Raw genomic sequence first — 21,792 nt, forward strand, 5'->3', positions numbered from 1 at the left:
TGAAACTGTCCAGGTGTCCACTCTGAAGGATCCTCCTTCCTTGGTACGTGATGTGCTCACTTCTAGTTAATGGCCGACAGGAAACCCAAAATGGAGTCACATATGCTAACTAGGTTAATTTCCCCTAACAATTATGAACAGGAGACTGCCAGGCAACTTTCCTACAACTTTCCTATGACAAGATAACTGGTTCTGTGGATGAAGGGAAAGCAGTGGACGTGGTGTTCCTTGACTTTAGCAAAGCTTTTGACACTGTCTCCCACAGTCTTCTTGTCAGCAAGTTAAAGAAGTATGGGCTGGACGAATGCACTATAACGTGGGTAGAAAATTGGCTAGATTGTTGGGCTCGACGGGTAGTGATCAATGGCTCCATGTCTAGTTGGCAGCCAGTCTCAAGCGGAGTGCCCCAAGGGTCGGTCCTGGGGCCAGTTTTGTTCAATATCTTCATTAATGATCTGGAGGATGGTGTGGACTGCACCCTCAGCAAGTTTGCAGACGACACTAAACCGGGGGGAGTGGTAGATACGCTGGAGGGTAGTGATAGGATACAGAGGGACCTAGACAAATTGGCGGATTGGGCCAAAAGAAATCTGATGAGATTCAACAAGGACAAGTGCAGAGTCCTGCACTTAGGACGGAAGAATGCAATGCACCGCTACAGACTAGGGTCCGAATGGCTAGGCAGCAGTTCTGCAGAAAAGGACCTAGGGGTTACAGTGGACGAGAAGCTGGATATGAGTCAACAGTGTGCCCTTGTAGCCAAGAAGGCCAATGGCATTTTGGGATGTATAAGTAGGGGCACTGCCAGCAGATCGAGGGACGTGATCGTTCCCCTCTATTCGACATTGGTGAGGCCTCATCTGGAGTACTGTGTCCAGTTTTGGGCCCCACACTACAAGAAGGATGTGGAAATATTGCAGAGAGTCCAGCGGAGGGCAACAAAAATGATTAGGGGACTGGAACACATGACTTACGAAGAGAGGCTGAGGGATCTGGGATTATTTAGTCTACAGAAGAGAAGAATGAGGGGAGATTTGATAGCTGCTTTCAACTACCTGACAGGTGGTTCCAAAGAGGATGGATCTAGACTATTCTCAGTGGTAGCGGATGACAGGACAAAGAGTAATGGTCTCAAGTTGCAGTGGGGGAGATTTAGGTTGGATATTAGGAAAAACTTTTTCACTAGGAGGGTGGTGAAACACTGGAATGCGTTACCTAGGGAGGTGGTGGAATCTCCTTCCTTAGAAGTTTGTAAGGTCAGGCTTGACAAAGCCCTCGCTGGGATGATGGAATTAGGGATCGGTCCTGCTTTGAGCAGGGGGTTGGACTAGATGACCTCCTGAGGTCCCTTCCAACCCTCATATTCTAGGATTCTATGATCTATTAAGATTATAAAAACCAAGAATGCGCTTTTCTGTAGAATACCATGATTAAATCGAGTCTTCCAGACGAGTGATTTAAATCATGATTTAAATCAAATCCACCCTGCTGCATCGCTGTGTGAACAACAAACCCCTCCACGCTCTGCTCACACACAGCCACTAGCATTCAAACTCACTCCTGGCTGCACTGTACTGAGTGTGACTAGCCAGACACTCATGAAGTTACTCAGCAACATCAGCCACTTTTCTACTCCCAGCCTTGCACCCCGGGAATCTGCATCTTGGACTGCTCAGTCTGTTCACTGTGCTGGACAAACTCAATAATTAGTGGGTCATCCCCCCACACAAAGGGGTCGGATTAGGTCATAGCCTTGTTCTCTCAAGTCTAATCCCCCAAACACTTCAAGGAAAACACACAGCTCCAGACAAAACACTAAAATCAGTTTATTAACTGGAACAAGGAGGTTTTCAGGGATCACAAGGGAGAAAGATGTGAAAGGTCAGAACTAGTTAAATCTATACAATTAAAACATGCATTTTAAATCCTAAATTTTACCAATCTAAGGAAAATGCGAAGCAAGCAGGTTTTCACACCCCGCCCGCTATTGCAAGCGGTTCACAGTTCTTCGTATCTGCCTTGGTGCGTCCTCCCCAGTCCAAGGCCTCTGTGGCCTTTCAAGGCATATCCTTGACTTCTGTAAAGATGGGAGAGGAGAGGTGAAAATGGAGGCAATTCTCCCTTCTGCTTTGATACCATTCTCTTCTTTGAGATTCAAGCTCCAGCCAGGGGGCAGGCAACAATCAGTCTGTGGCCAAGGTGAGCGTCCAGCCGTCCTTCTGGTGAATTGTAACTCTCTTGTTCACAGCTCCACAGCTGGTGAATGGCCAGCTAAGCAATTAATGGCCACTTAGCACCTAGCTGGTCTGCAGGTACCACTGTCTCTAAAGAGCTAGTCTGTGGGCGTTTTCCAGCTTTCCAGCATGTAACAAACATACAGCAAACTCTCAGAGCTCCATGGACAGCGCTGAGAGACACATTTTAACAGGACAATAATATTCAGCAGATGATAACTTTTCCTAGGATACTTCACAAGACATACTTTGGAGAAGATTTATCCTTCTCTAAACGTGGTGACCATAAGAGTGTAGACCAGTGGTTCTTAAAAGTGTTTCATTGGCCCCCCCTTCTTTGTGTGTGTGGTCATTTACGCCCCCGCCCTCACAAGCACATATATGGCCACCCAGCTCTAAAGGCAGAGTCGTTGCTGGCGATGCGCCCAGCTCTGAAGGCCTCCAGTAGCAGCACAGAAGTAAGGGTGACCAAGTGAAAAGTGATATTCCTCAATATCACTGTTCACAGCAGACTTATCACCCCATTGCCACCCTGACTTCTGCCCTGCTGCTCCACCTGGGTTTTGAGAGCCTGAGCATTTATCCCCACCTCCCAGATAGGCCAGTTCCTTCTTCAAGAGTCCCAGACAGAGGTCACGCCTCCCTTGACATATTCCTGTGCCTCCATTGGGAGGACGTGCCCCACAGTTTGAGAATTACTAGTGTAGACAGTCACCGTTGCGATCGGAACCCAAGATGGTAACAGCTGCTCCTTTCTGTCTGCGGGATCCCCAGAGAAAATGTCCGAGCAGGAGAGAGGAACAGATCTCACTGATATTAACCTTGCAGAACACATTTCGGTGATTTCAGCTATAAACATTCCCTCCATCCTTCAGCCCCTAACCCCAGTGATTTCAAGGAGAGGGAGCTGGAACTGGGCAGGTGACATGGGCGATGGGTATAATCTCTGAATACAGGAACCCTTTGCATAAATTGTTAAGCTCTAAAAAGATATAGCTAAACATAGACCAAGACAGTTACCCCTCTTCCAAGTCTTTAACATGTTTACATTTCAAACTCTAGCTTCATGAAGGTGGAAACACTTTTAAAATCTCATTCTAAAAGTTGAATCTGAGTCAATTACATACAAGTTGCTTAACCCTTTCTTACCATGTGTCACAGAAATTTACATCTTGTGGGGATTCTTCCATGTTTAACGAGGTCTGACATCCGTATGAAACTTTTCCCACAGTCCAAGCACTTGTGGGGTCTCTCTCCTGTGTGACATTTCTGATGATAACCAAGGCCTGAACTCGAAGTGAAACTTTTCCCACAGTCCAAGCACTTGTGGGGTCTCTCTCCTGTGTGGCTTTTCTGATGATAACCAAGGCCTGAACTCGAAGTGAATCTTTTCCCACAGTCCAAGCACTTGTGGGGTCTCTCTCCTGTGTGGATTGCCTGATGTTGAACAAGGTGTGACCTCTGTATGAAACTTTTCCCACAGTCCAAGCACTTGTGGGGTCTCTCTCCTGTGTGGCTTTTCCGATGATAACCAAGGCCTGAACTCGAAGTGAAACTTTTCCCACAGTCCAAGCACTTGTGGGGTCTCTCTCCTGTGTGGCTTTTCTGATGATAACCAAGGCCTGAACTCGAAGTGAAACTTTTCCCACAGTCCAAGCACTTGTGCGGTCTCTCTCCTGTGTGGCTTTTCTGATGATAACCAAGGCCTGAACTCGAAGTGAAACTTTTCCCACAGTCCAAGCACTTATGGGGTTTTTCTCGTGTGTGGATTGCCTGATGATTAACAAGCTGTGACTTCTGCTTGAAACTTTTCCCACAGTCCAAGCACTTATGGGGCCTCTTTCCTGTGTGGATTGCCTGATGACGAACAAGGTCTAATTTCCGCTTGAAACTTTTCCCACAGTCCAAGCACTTGTGGGGTCTCTCTCCTGTGTGGACTGCCTGATGACGAACAAGTTCTGATTTCGTCTTGAAACTTTTTCCACAGTGCAAGCACTTGTGGGGTCTCTCTCCTGTGTGGCTTTTCTGATGATAACCAAGGCCTGAACTCGAAGTGAAACTTTTCCCACAGTCCAAGCACTTGTGGGGTCTCTCTCCTGTGTGCCTTTTCTCATGTGAATTTAGTGCTGACTTTGAACTGAAACATTTCCCGCATTCAATGCATTGAATGGGCTTGTCTACAGTGTGGCTTCTCCCATGGTCATTAAGATCTGTGCGCTTATTGAAGCTTTCCCCACTGTCCAAGCATTGAAATGGTATCTCTCCCGTATGGACTGTCTGATGTGTAACAAGTTGTGATCTCACAATGAATCCTTTCCCACACTCAAGGCAGTGCCAGGGTGTCTCTTCCTTGGGATTTGTTTGCTGCTCTCTGGGATTCTCGTCTCCTCCCCCACCATTAATAGATTCATCCACTTTCTTCCTGGGTTGGTTTATCAGAAGCCTCTCTGACCTGTGCCAATTTCCCCAGGATTCTCCCTGATTCCAGCAATGGGAAAAATTCCCTTCAGCTCTTCCCAAAAAGGTCCCCTGTGGTTCCACTTCCCCAGGAGCTGCCTCATGATGATTCCCTTCCTTGTTCTCACTCGCTCGCTCAGCACCTGCTGGGAGAGACACAATCCAGAGAGGAGTCATTGTGCTGGGGAGAAAGAGGAATAGCACTGAGGGAAAAGCCAACACAAAGACTGAGCAATTGCATTCTGCCTCCACATCCCACCCTAACACTTACAAGGAAGGAGAGACGGGAAGGGTGGAATGGCGTGAGCAATATCTGCTGACCATAGCCCTGCTCTCGGTGAGATGAAGAAGAACTGAGGGCGTTACTCACATCATATTTTGGGATTCTCAACTTTTTCCTTCATTCCCTAGATGGTTTCTCTGTCAGGCCTCACCTGTGCTGGTGCATCTCCGAAGCCTTCTGTCCTTGAAATCCTGGAGATCGGACACCCACAGCTCTTCCCCTCGTTCCAGCCGGGCGATAAGCTCAGGTTTGGGAACGGGAAATCCTGTGCAGAAGGTGAAATGAGTCCGGATCAGGGTGCATGGAGCATTGGTGGAGGATCTGTCACAAAGGACGTTCGTGAGTGGAACCTGTCCCTGTGCTCTGCTGGAGGAACGTGGAATCCAAGAGGATGGGAACAGGGTCACTGAGCCCCCTTACACAGAGGAAATTGTCTGGGGAGGTGAGTTGAATTATTACTACACCCTCACTAGGCCTTCCCAGGATCTGTGCGCTCTGGGGGCCTTGCTGACTCACACACAGACCCTGCACTTAAGACCCTGCCTCTTTCTAAACCTGCAGAGCCCAGAGCTCTCCCCATGCCTGGAGCTATTCCCAAGGAGGGAGATGAACAGAGATTGTATGTGCAGCCAAGAAACAACACAGACGAGACAATGCGGATTTATGCCCCTTTGAAAGCTGGAGGGGAGGGGATGGTTTAGCTTGTCCATTGGGTTTTGACTCCCATGTCCCAGTGGAGAGGGCACCGAAATGCATGTATTTCTCACACGGCAGCTGTGCATTATGCAACCCATTCGCCTCTGCTCGAACTGACCAGGGAAGAACCTGACCACATTAAGACACGTAGACCCCACAGCTTCTAATAAGTGAGGGGACGGGAATCCCTTACCCAGCGAGGTCACCGTCTCGTAGTTCTCCTGCATGACGTCCCTGTAGAGGGCTCTCTGAGCGGGGTCCAGCAGAGCCCCCTGCCCCTGGGTGAAATAAATAGCCACCTCCTCGAAGGTCACCGGCATCTGAAACACCAAGAGTCCCCCACTCAGCACCTGCTGCCCCAGCCACTATCCCACTACTCATGGGAAAGGAAAAAAAAACCGTGAAGCTGTGGGAGGGCCAGAGTAGCAGAATCCCACCCCCACCCTGCTCAGAGCAGCCAGGAGGCTTCAGGGGGTGGAGAAGGTGAGAGCTCCCTCTCCGCTCCAGCACACGGAGCACGCCAGGATCTTCTCATTTCCCACATGCCTGCCAGCCACAGACTGGTACAGGAAGCAGAGCTCTGAGCCGGGGACAGGGACAGGAATCCCGACAGCTTCCCTTCGTATTTCACAGCAGCCCCGGGCAAGTGGGGTCAGGCTCCAGCACTGGGAGCCTGGAAAATGTTCCCAGCCCTGCCGAGGTGGTTATATCCTGCCTGAGAAATGGGGGAATGTCCCCTCCCCCTTTCCCTGCCACAATGGGCCGACTTAGTAAATCAGTAGATTTATCAAACCCTGACTCCTCCCTCCCCCACCCAGCAGCTCCCTGAAAATCCCCTACCGGAGCTGGCTCCAACACAGCCATTTCCCTTCTCTGTCCCCTGGAAGGCTGGCCGATCTTTAGTGAAACGTGGACCTGATTCCCCAGCCTGCCGGGGCGAGAGGGAGGTTACAGAAGGGGCTTCTGTCCAAGTCACTCCCCGATTCCCCCCAGACTCTTCAGACCCTCCCAGTAACAGCATCTCTGAGCCAAATGCTAAAAAAAGGAAAGAACCAAAAGGGCCACTTTGGGAGATTTCCGCTCATTGCAGTGTAAACCCCTCTCCCTTAACAATACCTGGAGCCCTCTGGTGGCATCACCTGAAGATTGAGCTGCCCTGGACTCCGCCGGCAGCCCCCAGGGACAGGCAGAGAGAGGCTGATCCCATTGGCCCATCTGCCCACCCTCCTGCCTGGGCCAGCAGTGACTCTGGTCTGACTCTGGTGTGGCTGAGATCTGAACCCTACAGGGAAATCAGACCAGGGCCCTGGGCACCCTCCAACACTCAGGGCACACAGACCCCACCACCACAGGGGTGTCTGACAATAACACACTGAGAGCCGGGTGGGTGTGGGGGTGGGCGGGGGTGTTGGGGGGCTGGGTTTTTTCCTTGTAGCTTCTGCACCCTGAGGGGTTAGTCCCCTGATCACTCCCAAAGCTGAGAAGAGCTTCTCTCCGCCCCTCCCACCTCGTCTCCCATGGGGCGGAAAACCTGCATTGGCATCGCCCCCCGTCCACCTCCCCACATCCCCCCTTTCCCTCGCTGTGCCCCCCACTCACATCTTCCCCCATTCCCGACCTCGCGTCCCTCAGCCCCACAGTCCCCCGATCCTCCTCCATTGCCCCATCTTCCCTCCAGTGCACCCCTGCCCCCATCCCAGCCTGCCCCCGGCATCCCCTGCACCCGCCTCCGGCCCCTCTTTATCCTCCTCCCCCTGCAGCCCAGATGTGACGGGGGGGGCCGCTGCAAGGGGGGGATGGGAGGGTCTCTCTTACCTTCCCTCCGAGCGGGGCCCCCCTGGGGCAGGGGCCGGGCCGGGAAGGGGCCCTGGCCGGGCTGGGGGCTCTGCCCTGGGAGAGGCTCCCGGGGAGCAGCGGGAAGGGCCCGGCTGGAGGTTCCCCTCTCCCGGCCGCAGCCCGGGCTCCGGGCTCCCAGCACCAGCCGCCGGGGCTCGGGGATCTCGCCGGGAGCCTGGGAGCCAGAGTCCCCGCAGCGGCTGCGAGTCACTTCCTGGGCCGGGCCTGAGCCCCGCGATCGCTCCCCCCAGAGCCGCCCCCCAGCCGCTCCTGGGTCCTAGCGATCAACTCAACTAAGGATCAGCATCCCTGTGTCCGGCTCCTGTTACACTCACAGGCTCCAAGGTCACAAGGGACCATCATGAGCATCTTGCCCAGGGGTTTTCACGATCAAATTTGGTGGCCTCAGAGTGTGGCCAACAACTCTCGCTGGTGTCCGCTCTGACACTTTCCCCTATAATCCTAATTAAACTTTACTAGAAACAAATCAATATGCACAGAGTTAAGAGGGGGGAACACTCCCCCTAGTGTGGGGAACTTTTCTGACTTCTACCGAGACCCAGAGGAACTGGCGAGCAAAAGGATCTAAGTCCTTTACCCAGAGGCCTGCATGACCTCGAGGACCCCTCCCACCCTCCTGCCCCCCAGCTTCCACTCTGGACCAGTAACGCCAAGGCTGGGCCCAGGGCTCCTGAGGCGCTCAACCCCCAATCTTGTGATCACTCAGGACAGCTGTCCCCATTGTGGGGTGTTCTCTCCACTCTGGATGCCTCCTTGATCATTGCACAGAGTTAAGAACAAATACAATTTATTAAACAGCAAGTAATACAATAATAAGGAGAAAAGTGGGAAAGATGAAAGGAAAACATGTCACCCCGCTCTGTGGGGGGGAACCCCAAACAACCCTCTCTGGAATGCCAGGGCAGTTCACAGTCTGTCCCTCCCACCTCCCAGGCCTCCTGCCAGGCCCTGGCTGTGCTGCAGGCATGCCCAGGGTTGGACGCTAACTCTGGTGTTGGCCTCAGGCTCTAGGTAGTAGGACCCTTCTTCCTAGTGTCAGCTGCTTCCAGTCAGGGTTATGATCCCCCACCCAGTCTGGCCTGCAAGGCCTCTTGGCTGAGGGCCTCTCCTTGCTCTGGGCCCTTTGCCCAGGGTCCCCTCCGCTCACTGCTCCCGGCTCCTGGCTGCTCCAGTTTCCCTCTGCATCCAGCCCAGCCCAGCCCTCCTCTCTCCTTAGCCCCTCCTGCTCTGCTCTAGCCCAGCCAGCTCCAGCTGACACAAAGGAGAGGACCCCGGATGCTGACTCCCCCATTGGCCTGCCTGCCCTGTCAATCAGGCTGACCTTCAAAATTGACTCCTCCCTCTTGTCAGTGTCAGGGTCTTCATTTCTCATTGGCCCTTCCCCTTTCTTTTGGCGTTAGGAGATGGCCTAACTAATGGCCAATCCATTAAGTTTCAGTAAGGGGCCAACAATCCCCTTACTCCTATAAACATGAAAATCATAATTTCTTTATTGGCAGTTAGTAAATCCGCTGCTGTGAAAAAGGGTATTTCTATGTTTGCTAAAAATTTTCTCAACCTCTCAGCTAGCGACTCGGGTTGCCAATTTGGTAATATTTTAAAAATGGACACTCAAGTAGGAGTGCTGCAACCTCCCCTGCTCCGCCTCTTCCCCCCAAGGTCCCATCCCTGCCCCACCTCTTCCCTCCAAGGCCCTGCTCCGACTCCACCTCTTCCTCCAAGGGTCTACCCGCCCTCCACTTCTCTTTCCCCCTTCCCTGCCTAGGTCAGGAAGGGCTTGTCTGTGGAGACGGGGCTGGGAGCTGCAGCTGCCCAGTGCAGGTAGGAGGCAGCCCCGGCTGAGTCGGCTCTGATGGGAGTGATGACCCAGTGCCTCCCCACCCGCAGTAACTCGACTTTGGCTGTCCGGTCAGTAGATGTGATCGGACACTGTCAGGTCCCCTTTTCCACTGGACTTCATGGTTGAAAACCGGGCACCTGGCCACCCTAACAGCACCCACTGTGCCAGAAGTGCTGGGAACGTGTCAGGGACAAGTTCTGCTTTCCGATGGTGGAGGAAGGAACCAGGGGGCAGGTGGGTTAGACTCAGTTCTGACCAGCAGGGAAGAATTCATTGGTGGAGATGAAATTACTGTAAAGTGGGTGCACAACTAAAGACTGCTCTCAGAGTAGTTATTTATGGACTGGTGTCAAACTGGGAGAGGAATGGTGCGGGGGGGGGGGGCGGGGGAGGAGAAGCTCCAGGTGGCCTCCCTCGCTCTTTATGGGGAAGAGGGAGTGGAGGGGGCAGCCCAGCAGGGAACGGGGCCTAGATGGGGAGCAATTCACACAGAGCTTGTAGGGCAGCCCCGTTCCTGGGAGAGAGCTGCTGCTGGAGTTGGCAGAGCGGGCTCTCAGCTCCCCCCAGTGCCCCTCCTAGGTCGGTGGAAGTGCTCCTGGTGAGGACACACCCCACCGACCCAAGGAGGATAGTGTGGACATCATCTACCGCAGTCATTACTGGAGTGGTTATAAGTCAACCTAATACAGGTTCGCTTAAGTTTGGAGCGTTGACGTACCCTTACAAGCAAAAGGATTTCTCTCCCCCAAAAGCTTTCAGCAGTCCATGCTCATTGGAAAGCCTTCCAGCTCGGACCACTCCCCCAGCTCAATGATGCTCCTCTTGTCTTTCAAGGGATCTTGCTGCCCTGAGTAGACATGGGGCCAGAACCCCTTTCCCCGCTTCTTGTACTCGGATCCTTTATACTTGAAAAGTCTTTGCTGGGTCATGGGGTCAGGGAACTCCGTGGCATAAGTGAGCTGCACACTGCGCTACAGATGAAGTGTAAGTTTCTTTGTTTACCCCTTTCTTCCTGTTGGTGGAAATCTCAGAGAATCCTTTAAGACTCAAAATCAGGGGAAGAAATTTACCCATTTTCTTCTCAAGTGGCTAAACCGGCTTCACTTCTTGCCTCATTATTCAGCTGTATTAGTTACAAAAGTTTTAGCATCATCATAGAAGAAAGAGAACGAAAGAGAAAACAACCTTCCCATCTAAAAATGATCTGGACCAAACCTAGAAAAAGCCGGGAAGTAATTTTACCAATAGATGGAAACGGGGCTATAAGATCTGAAGGTCCAACTGTGCTTTGAAGTTCATTGAGATTTCCCTGCCAACTCCAAGTGTCTGTGACACTTCCTTCTCCAGCCCTCCGGAGTTTGACTAAGATCATAGACATCAAAGCTGTGACTCCTAAGCATGGAGAGCCAGGGACAGGGTGGTATGTGACACCGCGGGAGATGGAGGGATAGAACGGAGGCAGGTTAAACTTTCCATGGCTGGGACAGAGGCTGCTGTGTGGAGAGAGGAGCGTGACAGTGAGAGGGGAAGGAGGGAATCTCTCGCACTCACCCCGTTGCCCTGAAATAGCACAGAAGCGAAAACTCCACATTTTACTGTCCCTTCTCCCACCTTTTTAGCATCTGGTTAATTCTGGCCCAGAAGGGATAAAATGTACAAACAGTAAATGCTTGACTATCTGGGAATGAGAGAACCTGGCCCCGAAGGGGGAACTCAGAGACTAGCAATCACTCTGCTAACGGGAGGTCGGGCGTCAGAAACTGTGTTCCCGGCAGGCTACGCAGCTGCACTGCAGGCTATGGAGGGCCGTGGAGGCAGGCAGGGAGAGGAGCCCCTCCCCAGGCTTGGCCCAGGTCCATTGGAGCTGCTGGGGAGAGGAACCCCTCCCTCAGCCCGGCCCAGGACCACAGGAGCCGCCGTGGCTGGGGAGAGCTGCTTCTGACCTGGCCCCAAACTCCTGTGGTGAGAGAGTGCTGGGGGAGTCCTCTCTCCACTGCAGTCTGAACCCCAAACCCCTCATCCCCAGTCCCAACCCCCACATGCCTAGCCAGAGCACTCACCCCTCCGCACCCCATCCCTCTGTCCCAGCCCTGAACCCCCTCTCACACGTCAACCTCCACATCCCCAGCCCCACCCCAGAGCCCGCACCTGAATCCAGAGCCCTCACCCCCCGCACCTCATCCCTGTCCCAGTCCTGAGCCAGTTCCCACACTCCGAATCCCTCGGCCCCACCCCCACCCCATGAATTTTGTTCTGTGCGCCAATATGGAGATGATGGGTCACATACTGGTGCGTAGAACCAAATTCATTCCGCACTTGGACGTAAAAACTGAGGGAACACTGGTCAGAACACATCAGATGCTGAGCGGGGTCCAGCAGAGCCCCCTGCCCCTGGGTGAAATACACAGCCACCTCCTCGAAGATCACCGGCATCTGAAACAACAAGAGTCCCCCGCTCACCACCTGCTGCCCCTGCCACAAGCCCACTAATCATGGCAAAGAAAGAAAAGAGTGAAGGGCCAGAGTAGCAGAATCCCACAGGCACCCTGCTCAGAGCACCCAGGAGGCTCCAGGGGCTGGGAGACGGTGAGAGCTCCTTGTCACCCCAGCACACGGAGAAGGAGAGGGTCTTCTCATTTCCCATACGCCTGCCAGCCACAGGCTGAGTCGGGAAGCAGAGCTCCGAGCTGGGGACGGGGACAGGAATCCCAACAGCTTCCCTTCATATTTCACAGCAACTGTTACGAATTATTCCAGTTAGGACACGCACATTCGTTTCTAGGCTGAGGCAACCAAATAAAGACAGACTGCAGAGTGTCTCAGCGTTTGTAGGTTTATTACGCTCGAGCGTGGCACCGTTCTCTTAAGCAGAGCGGGACCCCGATTACAGGTTACACAAAGATTATATACTGTTGGCAAAACATCCTGCCTGTGTGCCTCGGGGCCGGGGGGGAGGCCTAACCCAATAAACAGGCCTTCTCCTTATCTATCACCAATCCCCTGCAGCCACCTTCCCGCTGCAAAAACGCTGAATTAGCAGCTATTTCAGGCATGTCCGCTAGTTCCTGTCTCCTTTGTTTCCCTTATCTTGAAACTGTCCAGGTGTCCACTCTGAAGGATCCTCCTTCCTTGGTACGTGATGTGCTCACTTCTAGTTAATGGCCGACAGGAAACCCAAAATGGAGTCACATATGCTAACTAGGTTAATTTCCCCTAACAATTATGAACAGGAGACTGCCAGGCAACTTTCCTACAACTTTCCTATGACAAGATAACTGGTTCTGTGGATGAAGGGAAAGCAGTGGACGTGGTGTTCCTTGACTTTAGCAAAGCTTTTGACACTGTCTCCCACAGTCTTCTTGTCAGCAAGTTAAAGAAGTATGGGCTGGATGAATGCACTATAACGTGGGTAGAAAATTGGCTAGATTGTTGGGCTCGACGGGTAGTGATCAATGGCTCCATGTCTAGTTGGCAGCCAGTCTCAAGTGGAGTGCCCCAAGGGTCGGTCCTGGGGCCAGTTTTGTTCAATATCTTCATTAATGATCTGGAGGATGGTGTGGACTGCACCCTCAGCAAGTTTGCAGACGACACTAAACCGGGGGGAGTGGTAGATACGCTGGAGGGTAGTGATAGGATACAGAGGGACCTAGACAAATTGGCGGATTGGGCCAAAAGAAATCTGATGAGGTTCAACAAGGACAAGTGCAGAGTCCTGCACTTAGGACGGAAGAATGCAATGCACCGCTACAGACTAGGGACCGAATGGCTAGGCAGCAGTTCTGCAGAAAAGGACCTAGGGGTTACAGTGGACGAGAAGCTGGATATGAGTCAACAGTGTGCCCTTGTAGCCAAGAAGGCCAATGGCATTTTGGGATGTATAAGTAGGGGCACTGCCAGCAGATCGAGGGACGTGATCGTTCCCCTCTATTCGACATTGGTGAGGCCTCATCTGGAGTACTGTGTCCAGTTTTGGGCCCCACACTACAAGAAGGATGTGGAAATATTGCAGAGAGTCCAGCGGAGGGCAACAAAAATGATTAGGGGACTGGAACACATGACTTACGAAGAGAGGCTGAGGGATCTGGGATTATTTAGTCTACAGAAGAGAAGAATGAGGGGAGATTTGATAGCTGCTTTCAACTACCTGACAGGTGGTTCCAAAGAGGATGGATCTAGACTATTCTCAGTGGTAGCGGATGACAGGACAAGGAGTAATGGTCTCAAGTTGCAGTGGGGGAGATTTAGGTTGGATATTAGGAAAAACTTTTTCACTAGGAGGGTGGTGAAACACTGGAATGCGTTACCTAGGGAGGTGGTGGAATCTCCTTCCTTAGAAGTTTGTAAGGTCAGGCTTGACAAAGCCCTCGCTGGGATGATGGAATTAGGGATCGGTCCTGCTTTGAGCAGGGGGTTGGACTAGATGACCTCCTGAGGTCCCTTCCAACCCTCATATTCTAGGATTCTATGATCTATTAAGATTATAAAAACCAAGAATGCGCTTTTCTGTAGAATACCATGATTAAATCGAGTCTTCCAGACGAGTGATTTAAATCATGATTTAAATCAAATCCACCCTGCTGCATCGCTGTGTGAACAACAAACCCCTCCACGCTCTGCTCACACACAGCCACTAGCATTCAAACTCACTCCTGGCTGCACTGTACTGAGTGTGACTAGCCAGACACTCATGAAGTTACTCAGCAACATCAGCCACTTTTCTACTCCCAGCCTTGCACCCCGGGAATCTGCATCTTGGACTGCTCAGTCTGTTCACTGTGCTGGACAAACTCAATAATTAGTGGGTCATCCCCCCACACAAAGGGGTCGGATTAGGTCATAGCCTTGTTCTCTCAAGTCTAATCCCCCAAACACTTCAAGGAAAACACACAGCTCCAGACAAAACACTAAAATCAGTTTATTAACTGGAACAAGGAGGTTTTCAGGGATCACAAGGGAGAAAGATGTGAAAGGTCAGAACTAGTTAAATCTATACAATTAAAACATGCATTTTAAATCCTAAATTTTACCAATCTAAGGAAAATGCGAAGCAAGCAGGTTTTCACACCCCGCCCGCTATTGCAAGCGGTTCACAGTTCTTCGTATCCGCCTTGGTGCGTCCTCCCCAGTCCAAGGCCTCTGTGGCCTTTCAAGGCATATCCTTGACTTCTGTAAAGATGGGAGAGGAGAGGTGAAAATGGAGGCAATTCTCCCTTCTGCTTTGATACCATTCTCTTCTTTGAGATTCAAGCTCCAGCCAGGGGGCAGGCAACAATCAGTCTGTGGCCAAGGTGAGCGTCCAGCCGTCCTTCTGGTGAATTGTAACTCTCTTGTTCACAGCTCCACAGCTGGTGAATGGCCAGCTAAGCAATTAATGGCCACTTAGCACCTAGCTGGTCTGCAGGTACCACTGTCTCTAAAGAGCTAGTCTGTGGGCGTTTTCCAGCTTTCCAGCATGTAACAAACATACAGCAAACTCTCAGAGCTCCATGGACAGCGCTGAGAGACACATTTTAACAGGACAATAATATTCAGCAGATGATAACTTTTCCTAGGATACTTCACAAGACATACTTTGGAGAAGATTTATCCTTCTCTAAACGTGGTGACCATAAGAGTGTAGACCAGTGGTTCTTAAAAGTGTTTCATTGGCCCCCCCTCCTTTGTGTGTGTGGTCATTTACGCCCCCGCCCTCACAAGCACATATATGGCCACCCAGCTCTAAAGGCAGAGTCGTTGCTGGCGATGCGCCCAGCTCTGAAGGCCTCCAGTAGCAGCACAGAAGTAAGGGTGACCAAGTGAAAAGTGATATTCCTCAATATCACTGTTCACAGCAGACTTATCACCCCATTGCCACCCTGACTTCTGCCCTGCTGCTCCACCTGGGTTTTGAGAGCCTGAGCATTTATCCCCACCTCCCAGATAGGCCAGTTCCTTCTTCAAGAGTCCCAGACAGAGGTCACGCCTCCCTTGACATATTCCTGTGCCTCCATTGGGAGGACGTGCCCCACAGTTTGAGAATTACTAGTGTAGACAGTCACCGTTGCGATCGGAACCCAAGATGGTAACAGCTGCTCCTTTCTGTCTGCGGGATCCCCAGAGAAAATGTCCGAGCAGGAGAGAGGAACAGATCTCACTGATATTAACCTTGCAGAACACATTTCGGTGATTTCAGCTATAAACATTCCCTCCATCCTTCAGCCCCTAACCCCAGTGATTTCAAGGAGAGGGAGCTGGAACTGGGCAGGTGACATGGGCGATGGGTATAATCTCTGAATACAGGAACCCTTTGCATAAATTGTTAAGCTCTAAAAAGATATAGCTAAACATAGACCAAGACAGTTACCCCTCTTCCAAGTCTTTAACATGTTTACATTTCAAACTCTAGCTTCATGAAGGTGGAAACACTTTTAAAATCTCATTCTAAAAGTTGAATCTGAGTCAATTACATACAAGTTGCTTAACCCTTTCTTACCATGTGTCACAGAAATTTACATCTTGTGGGGATTCTTCCATGTTTAACGAGGTCTGACATCCGTATGAAACTTTTCCCACAGTCCAAGCACTTGTGGGGTCTCTCTCCTGTGTGACATTTCTGATGATAACCAAGGCCTGAACTCGAAGTGAAACTTTTCCCACAGTCCAAGCACTTGTGGGGTCTCTCTCCTGTGTGGCTTTTCTGATGATAACCAAGGCCTGAACTCGAAGTGAATCTTTTCCCACAGTCCAAGCACTTGTGGGGTCTCTCTCCTGTGTGGATTGCCTGATGTTGAACAAGGTGTGACCTCTGTATGAAACTTTTCCCACAGTCCAAGCACTTGTGGGGTCTCTCTCCTGTGTGGCTTTTCCGATGATAACCAAGGCCTGAACTCGAAGTGAAACTTTTCCCACAGTCCAAGCACTTGTGGGGTCTCTCTCCTGTGTGGCTTTTCTGATGATAACCAAGGCCTGAACTCGAAGTGAAACTTTTCCCACAGTCCAAGCACTTGTGCGGTCTCTCTCCTGTGTGGCTTTTCTGATGATAACCAAGGCCTGAACTCGAAGTGAAACTTTTCCCACAGTCCAAGCACTTATGGGGTTTTTCTCGTGTGTGGATTGCCTGATGATTAACAAGCTGTGACTTCTGCTTGAAACTTTTCCCACAGTCCAAGCACTTATGGGGCCTCTTTCCTGTGTGGATTGCCTGATGACGAACAAGGTCTAATTTCCGCTTGAAACTTTTCCCACAGTCCAAGCACTTGTGGGGTCTCTCTCCTGTGTGGACTGCCTGATGACGAACAAGTTCTGATTTCGTCTTGAAACTTTTTCCACAGTGCAAGCACTTGTGGGGTCTCTCTCCTGTGTGGCTTTTCTGATGATAACCAAGGCCTGAACTCGAAGTGAAACTTTTCCCACAGTCCAAGCACTTGTGGGGTCTCTCTCCTGTGTGCCTTTTCTCATGTGAATTTAGTGCTGACTTTGAACTGAAACATTTCCCGCATTCAATGCATTGAATGGGCTTGTCTACAGTGTGGCTTCTCCCATGGTCATTAAGATCTGTGCGCTTATTGAAGCTTTCCCCACTGTCCAAGCATTGAAATGGTATCTCTCCCGTATGGACTGTCTGATGTGTAACAAGTTGTGATCTCACAATGAATCCTTTCCCACACTCAAGGCAGTGCCAGGGTGTCTCTTCCTTGGGATTTGTTTGCTGCTCTCTGGGATTCTCGTCTCCTCCCCCACCATTAATAGATTCATCCACTTTCTTCCTGGGTTGGTTTATCAGAAGCCTCTCTGACCTGTGCCAATTTCCCCAGGATTCTCCCTGATTCCAGCAATGGGAAAAATTCCCTTCAGCTCTTCCCAAAAAGGTCCCCTGTGGTTCCACTTCCCCAGGAGCTGCCTCATGATGATTCCCTTCCTTGTTCTCACTCGCTCGCTCAGCACCTGCTGGGAGAGACACAATCCAGAGAGGAGTCATTGTGCTGGGGAGAAAGAGGAATAGCACTGAGGGAAAAGCCAACACAAAGACTGAGCAATTGCATTCTGCCTCCACATCCCACCCTAACACTTACAAGGAAGGAGAGACGGGAAGGGTGGAATGGCGTGAGCAATATCTGCTGACCATAGCCCTGCTCTCGGTGAGATGAAGAAGAACTGAGGGCGTTACTCACATCATATTTTGGGATTCTCAACTTTTTCCTTCATTCCCTAGATGGTTTCTCTGTCAGGCCTCACCTGTGCTGGTGCATCTCCGAAGCCTTCTGTCCTTGAAATCCTGGAGATCGGACACCCACAGCTCTTCCCCTCGTTCCAGCCGGGCGATAAGCTCAGGTTTGGGAACGGGAAATCCTGTGCAGAAGGTGAAATGAGTCCGGATCAGGGTGCATGGAGCATTGGTGGAGGATCTGTCACAAAGGACGTTCGTGAGTGGAACCTGTCCCTGTGCTCTGCTGGAGGAACGTGGAATCCAAGAGGATGGGAACAGGGTCACTGAGCCCCCTTACACAGAGGAAATTGTCTGGGGAGGTGAGTTGAATTATTACTACACCCTCACTAGGCCTTCCCAGGATCTGTGCGCTCTGGGGGCCTTGGTGACTCACACACAGACCCTGCACTTAAGACCCTGCCTCTTTCTAAACTTGCAGAGCCCAGAGCTCTCCCCATGGCTGGAGCTATTCCCAAGGAGGGAGATGAACAGAGATTGTATGTGCAGCCAAGAAACAACACAGACGAGACAATGCGGATTTATGCCCCTTTGAAAGCTGGAGGGGAGGGGATGGTTTAGCTTGTCGATTGGGTTTTGACTCCCATGTCCCAGTGGAGAGGGCACCGAAATGCATGTATTTCTCACACGGCAGCTGTGCATTATGCAACCCATTCGCCTCTGCTCGAACTGACCAGGGAAGAACCTGACCACATTAAGACACGTAGACCCCACAGCTTCTAATAAGTGAGGGGACGGGAATCCCTTACCCAGCGAGGTCACCGTCTCGTAGTTCTCCTGCATGACGTCCCTGTAGAGGGCTCTCTGAGCGGGGTCCAGCAGAGCCCCCTGCCCCTGGGTGAAATAAATAGCCACCTCCTCGAAGGTCACCGGCATCTGAAACACCAAGAGTCCCCCACTCAGCACCTGCTGCCCCAGCCACTATCCCACTACTCATGGGAAAGGAAAAAAAAACCGTGAAGCTGTGGGAGGGCCAGAGTAGCAGAATCCCACCCCCACCCTGCTCAGAGCAGCCAGGAGGCTTCAGGGGGTGGAGAAGGTGAGAGCTCCCTCTCCGCTCCAGCACACGGAGCACGCCAGGATCTTCTCATTTCCCACATGCCTGCCAGCCACAGACTGGTACAGGAAGCAGAGCTCTGAGCCGGGGACAGGGACAGGAATCCCGACAGCTTCCCTTCGTATTTCACAGCAGCCCCGGGCAAGTGGGGTCAGGCTCCAGCACTGGGAGCCTGGAAAATGTCCCCAGCCCTGCCGAGGTGGTTATATCCTGCCTGAGAAATAGGGGAATGTCCCCTCCCCCTTTCCCTGCCACAATGGGCCTACTTAGTAAATCAGTAGATTTATCAAACCCTGACTCCTCCCTCCCCCACCCAGCAGCTCCCTGAAAATCCCCTACCGGAGCTGGCTCCAACACAGCCATTTCCCTTCTCTGTCCCCTGGAAGGCTGGCCGATCTTTAGTGAAACGTGGACCTGATTCCCCAGCCTGCCGGGGCGAGAGGGAGGTTACAGAAGGGGCTTCTGTCCAAGTCACTCCCCGATTCCCCCCAGACTCTTCAGACCCTCCCAGTAACAGCATCTCTGAGCCAAATGCTAAAAAAAGGAAAGAACCAAAAGGGCCACTTTGGGAGATTTCCGCTCATTGCAGTGTAAACCCCTCTCCCTTAACAATACCTGGAGCCCTCTGGTGGCATCACCTGAAGATTGAGCTGCCCTGGACTCCGCCGGCAGCCCCCAGGGACAGGCAGAGAGAGGCTGATCCCATTGGCCCATCTGCCCACCCTCCTGCCTGGGCCAGCAGTGACTCTGGTCTGACTCTGGTGTGGCTGAGATCTGAACCCTACAGGGAAATCAGACCAGGGCCCTGGGCACCCTCCAACACTCAGGGCACACAGACCCCACCACCACAGGGGTGTCTGACAATAACACACTGAGAGCCGGGTGGGTGTGGGGGTGGGCGGGGGTGTTGGGGGGCTGGGTTTTTTCCTTGTAGCTTCTGCACCCTGAGGGGTTAGTCCCCTGATCACTCCCAAAGCTGAGAAGAGCTTCTCTCCGCCCCTCCCACCTCGTCTCCCATGGGGCGGAAAACCTGCATTGGCATCGCCCCCCGTCCACCTCCCCACATCCCCCCTTTCCCTCGCTGTGCCCCCCACTCACATCTTCCCCCATTCCCGACCTCGCGTCCCTCAGCCCCACAGTCCCCCGATCCTCCTCCATTGCCCCATCTTCCCTCCAGTGCACCCCTGCCCCCATCCCAGCCTGCCCCCGGCATCCCCTGCACCCGCCTCCGGCCCCTCTTTATCCTCCTCCCCCTGCAGCCCAGATGTGACGGGGGGGGCCGCTGCAAGGGGGGGATGGGAGGGTCTCTCTTACCTTCCCTCCGAGCGGGGCCCCCCTGGGGCAGGGGCCGGGCCGGGAAGGGGCCCTGGCCGGGCTGGGGGCTCTGCCCTGGGAGAGGCTCCCGGGGAGCAGCGGGCAGGGCCCGGCTGGAGGTTCCCCTCTCCCGGCCGCAGCCCGGGCTCCGGGCTCCCAGCACCAGCCGCCGGGGCTCGGGGATCTCGCCGGGAGCCTGGGAGCCAGAGTCCCCGCAGCGGCTGCGAGTCACTTCCTGGGCCGGGCCTGAGCCCCGCGATCGCTCCCCCCAGAGCCGCCCCCCAGCCGCTCCTGGGTCCTAGCGATCAACTCAACTAAGGATCAGCATCCCTGTGTCCGGCTCCTGTTACACTCACAGGCTCCAAGGTCACAAGGGACCATCATGAGCATCTTGCCCAGGGGTTTTCACGATCAAATTTGGTGGCCTCAGAGTGTGGCCAACAACTCTCGCTGGTGTCCGCTCTGACACTTTCCCCTATAATCCTAATTAAACTTTACTAGAAACAAATCAATATGCACAGAGTTAAGAGGGGGGAACACTCCCCCTAGTGTGGGGAACTTTTCTGACTTCTACCGAGACCCAGAGGAACTGGCGAGCAAAAGGATCTAAGTCCTTTACCCAGAGGCCTGCATGACCTCGAGGACCCCTCCCACCCTCCTGCCCCCCAGCTTCCACTCTGGACCAGTAACGCCAAGGCTGGGCCCAGGGCTCCTGAGGCGCTCAACCCCCAATCTTGTGATCACTCAGGACAGCTGTCCCCATTGTGGGGTGTTCTCTCCACTCTGGATGCCTCCTTGATCATTGCACAGAGTTAAGAACAAATACAATTTATTAAACAGCAAGTAATACAATAATAAGGAGAAAAGTGGGAAAGATGAAAGGAAAACATGTCACCCCGCTCTGTGGGGGGGAACCCCAAACAACCCTCTCTGGAATGCCAGGGCAGTTCACAGTCTGTCCCTCCCACCTCCCAGGCCTCCTGCCAGGCCCTGGCTGTGCTGCAGGCATGCCCAGGGTTGGACGCTAACTCTGGTGTTGGCCTCAGGCTCTAGGTAGTAGGACCCTTCTTCCTAGTGTCAGCTGCTTCCAGTCAGGGTTATGATCCCCCACCCAGTCTGGCCTGCAAGGCCTCTTGGCTGAGGGCCTCTCCTTGCTCTGGGCCCTTTGCCCAGGGTCCCCTCCGCTCACTGCTCCCGGCTCCCGGCTGCTCCAGTTTCCCTCTGCATCCAGCCCAGCCCAGCCCTCCTCTCTCCTTAGCCCCTCCTGCTCTGCTCTAGCCCAGCCAGCTCCAGCTGACACAAAGGAGAGGACCCCGGATGCTGACTCCCCCATTGGCCTGCCTGCCCTGTCAATCAGGCTGACCTTCAAAATTGACTCCTCCCTCTTGTCAGTGTCAGGGTCTTCATTTCTCATTGGCCCTTCCCCTTTCTTTTGGCGTTAGGAGATGGCCTAACTAATGGCCAATCCATTAAGTTTCAGTAAGGGGCCAACAATCCCCTTACTCCTATAAACATGAAAATCATAATTTCTTTATTGGCAGTTAGTAAATCCGCTGCTGTGAAAAAGGGTATTTCTATGTTTGCTAAAAATTTTCTCAACCTCTCAGCTAGCGACTCGGGTTGCCAATTTGGTAATATTTTAAAAATGGACACTCAAGTAGGAGTGCTGCAACCTCCCCTGCTCCGCCTCTTCCCCCCAAGGTCCCATCCCTGCCCCACCTCTTCCCTCCAAGGCCCTGCTCCGACTCCACCTCTTCCTCCAAGGGTCTACCCGCCCTCCACTTCTCTTTCCCCCTTCCCTGCCTAGGTCAGGAAGGGCTTGTCTGTGGAGACGGGGCTGGGAGCTGCAGC

At 52.6% G+C, this 21,792-nt stretch overlaps 1 protein-coding gene across 1 annotated transcript in view; it reads right to left on the reverse strand.

The window, feature by feature from the left end:
• The window catches only part of LOC141998049 (uncharacterized), a 31,977-nt gene extending 12,020 nt beyond the window's left edge, over positions 1–19,957 (reverse strand). The window contains 13 exon segments of the mRNA XM_074970687.1: positions 3,404–4,837; positions 5,126–5,239; positions 5,864–5,990; positions 6,511–6,598; positions 7,486–7,505; positions 7,507–7,683; positions 7,685–7,725; positions 7,728–7,799; positions 15,848–17,293; positions 17,582–17,695; positions 18,320–18,446; positions 18,967–19,054; positions 19,942–19,957. Of these exon segments, the coding sequence (XP_074826788.1) occupies positions 3,404–4,837; positions 5,126–5,239; positions 5,864–5,990; positions 6,511–6,598; positions 7,486–7,505; positions 7,507–7,683; positions 7,685–7,725; positions 7,728–7,799; positions 15,848–17,293; positions 17,582–17,695; positions 18,320–18,446; positions 18,967–18,990 (3,784 nt within the window). The 5' untranslated portion in view covers positions 18,991–19,054; positions 19,942–19,957.
• Between the last annotated feature and the right edge of the window lie 1,835 nt (positions 19,958–21,792).

This window comes from Natator depressus, chromosome 14 (assembly GCF_965152275.1).
Source record: "Natator depressus isolate rNatDep1 chromosome 14, rNatDep2.hap1, whole genome shotgun sequence".
NCBI lineage: Eukaryota > Metazoa > Chordata > Testudines > Cheloniidae > Natator > Natator depressus.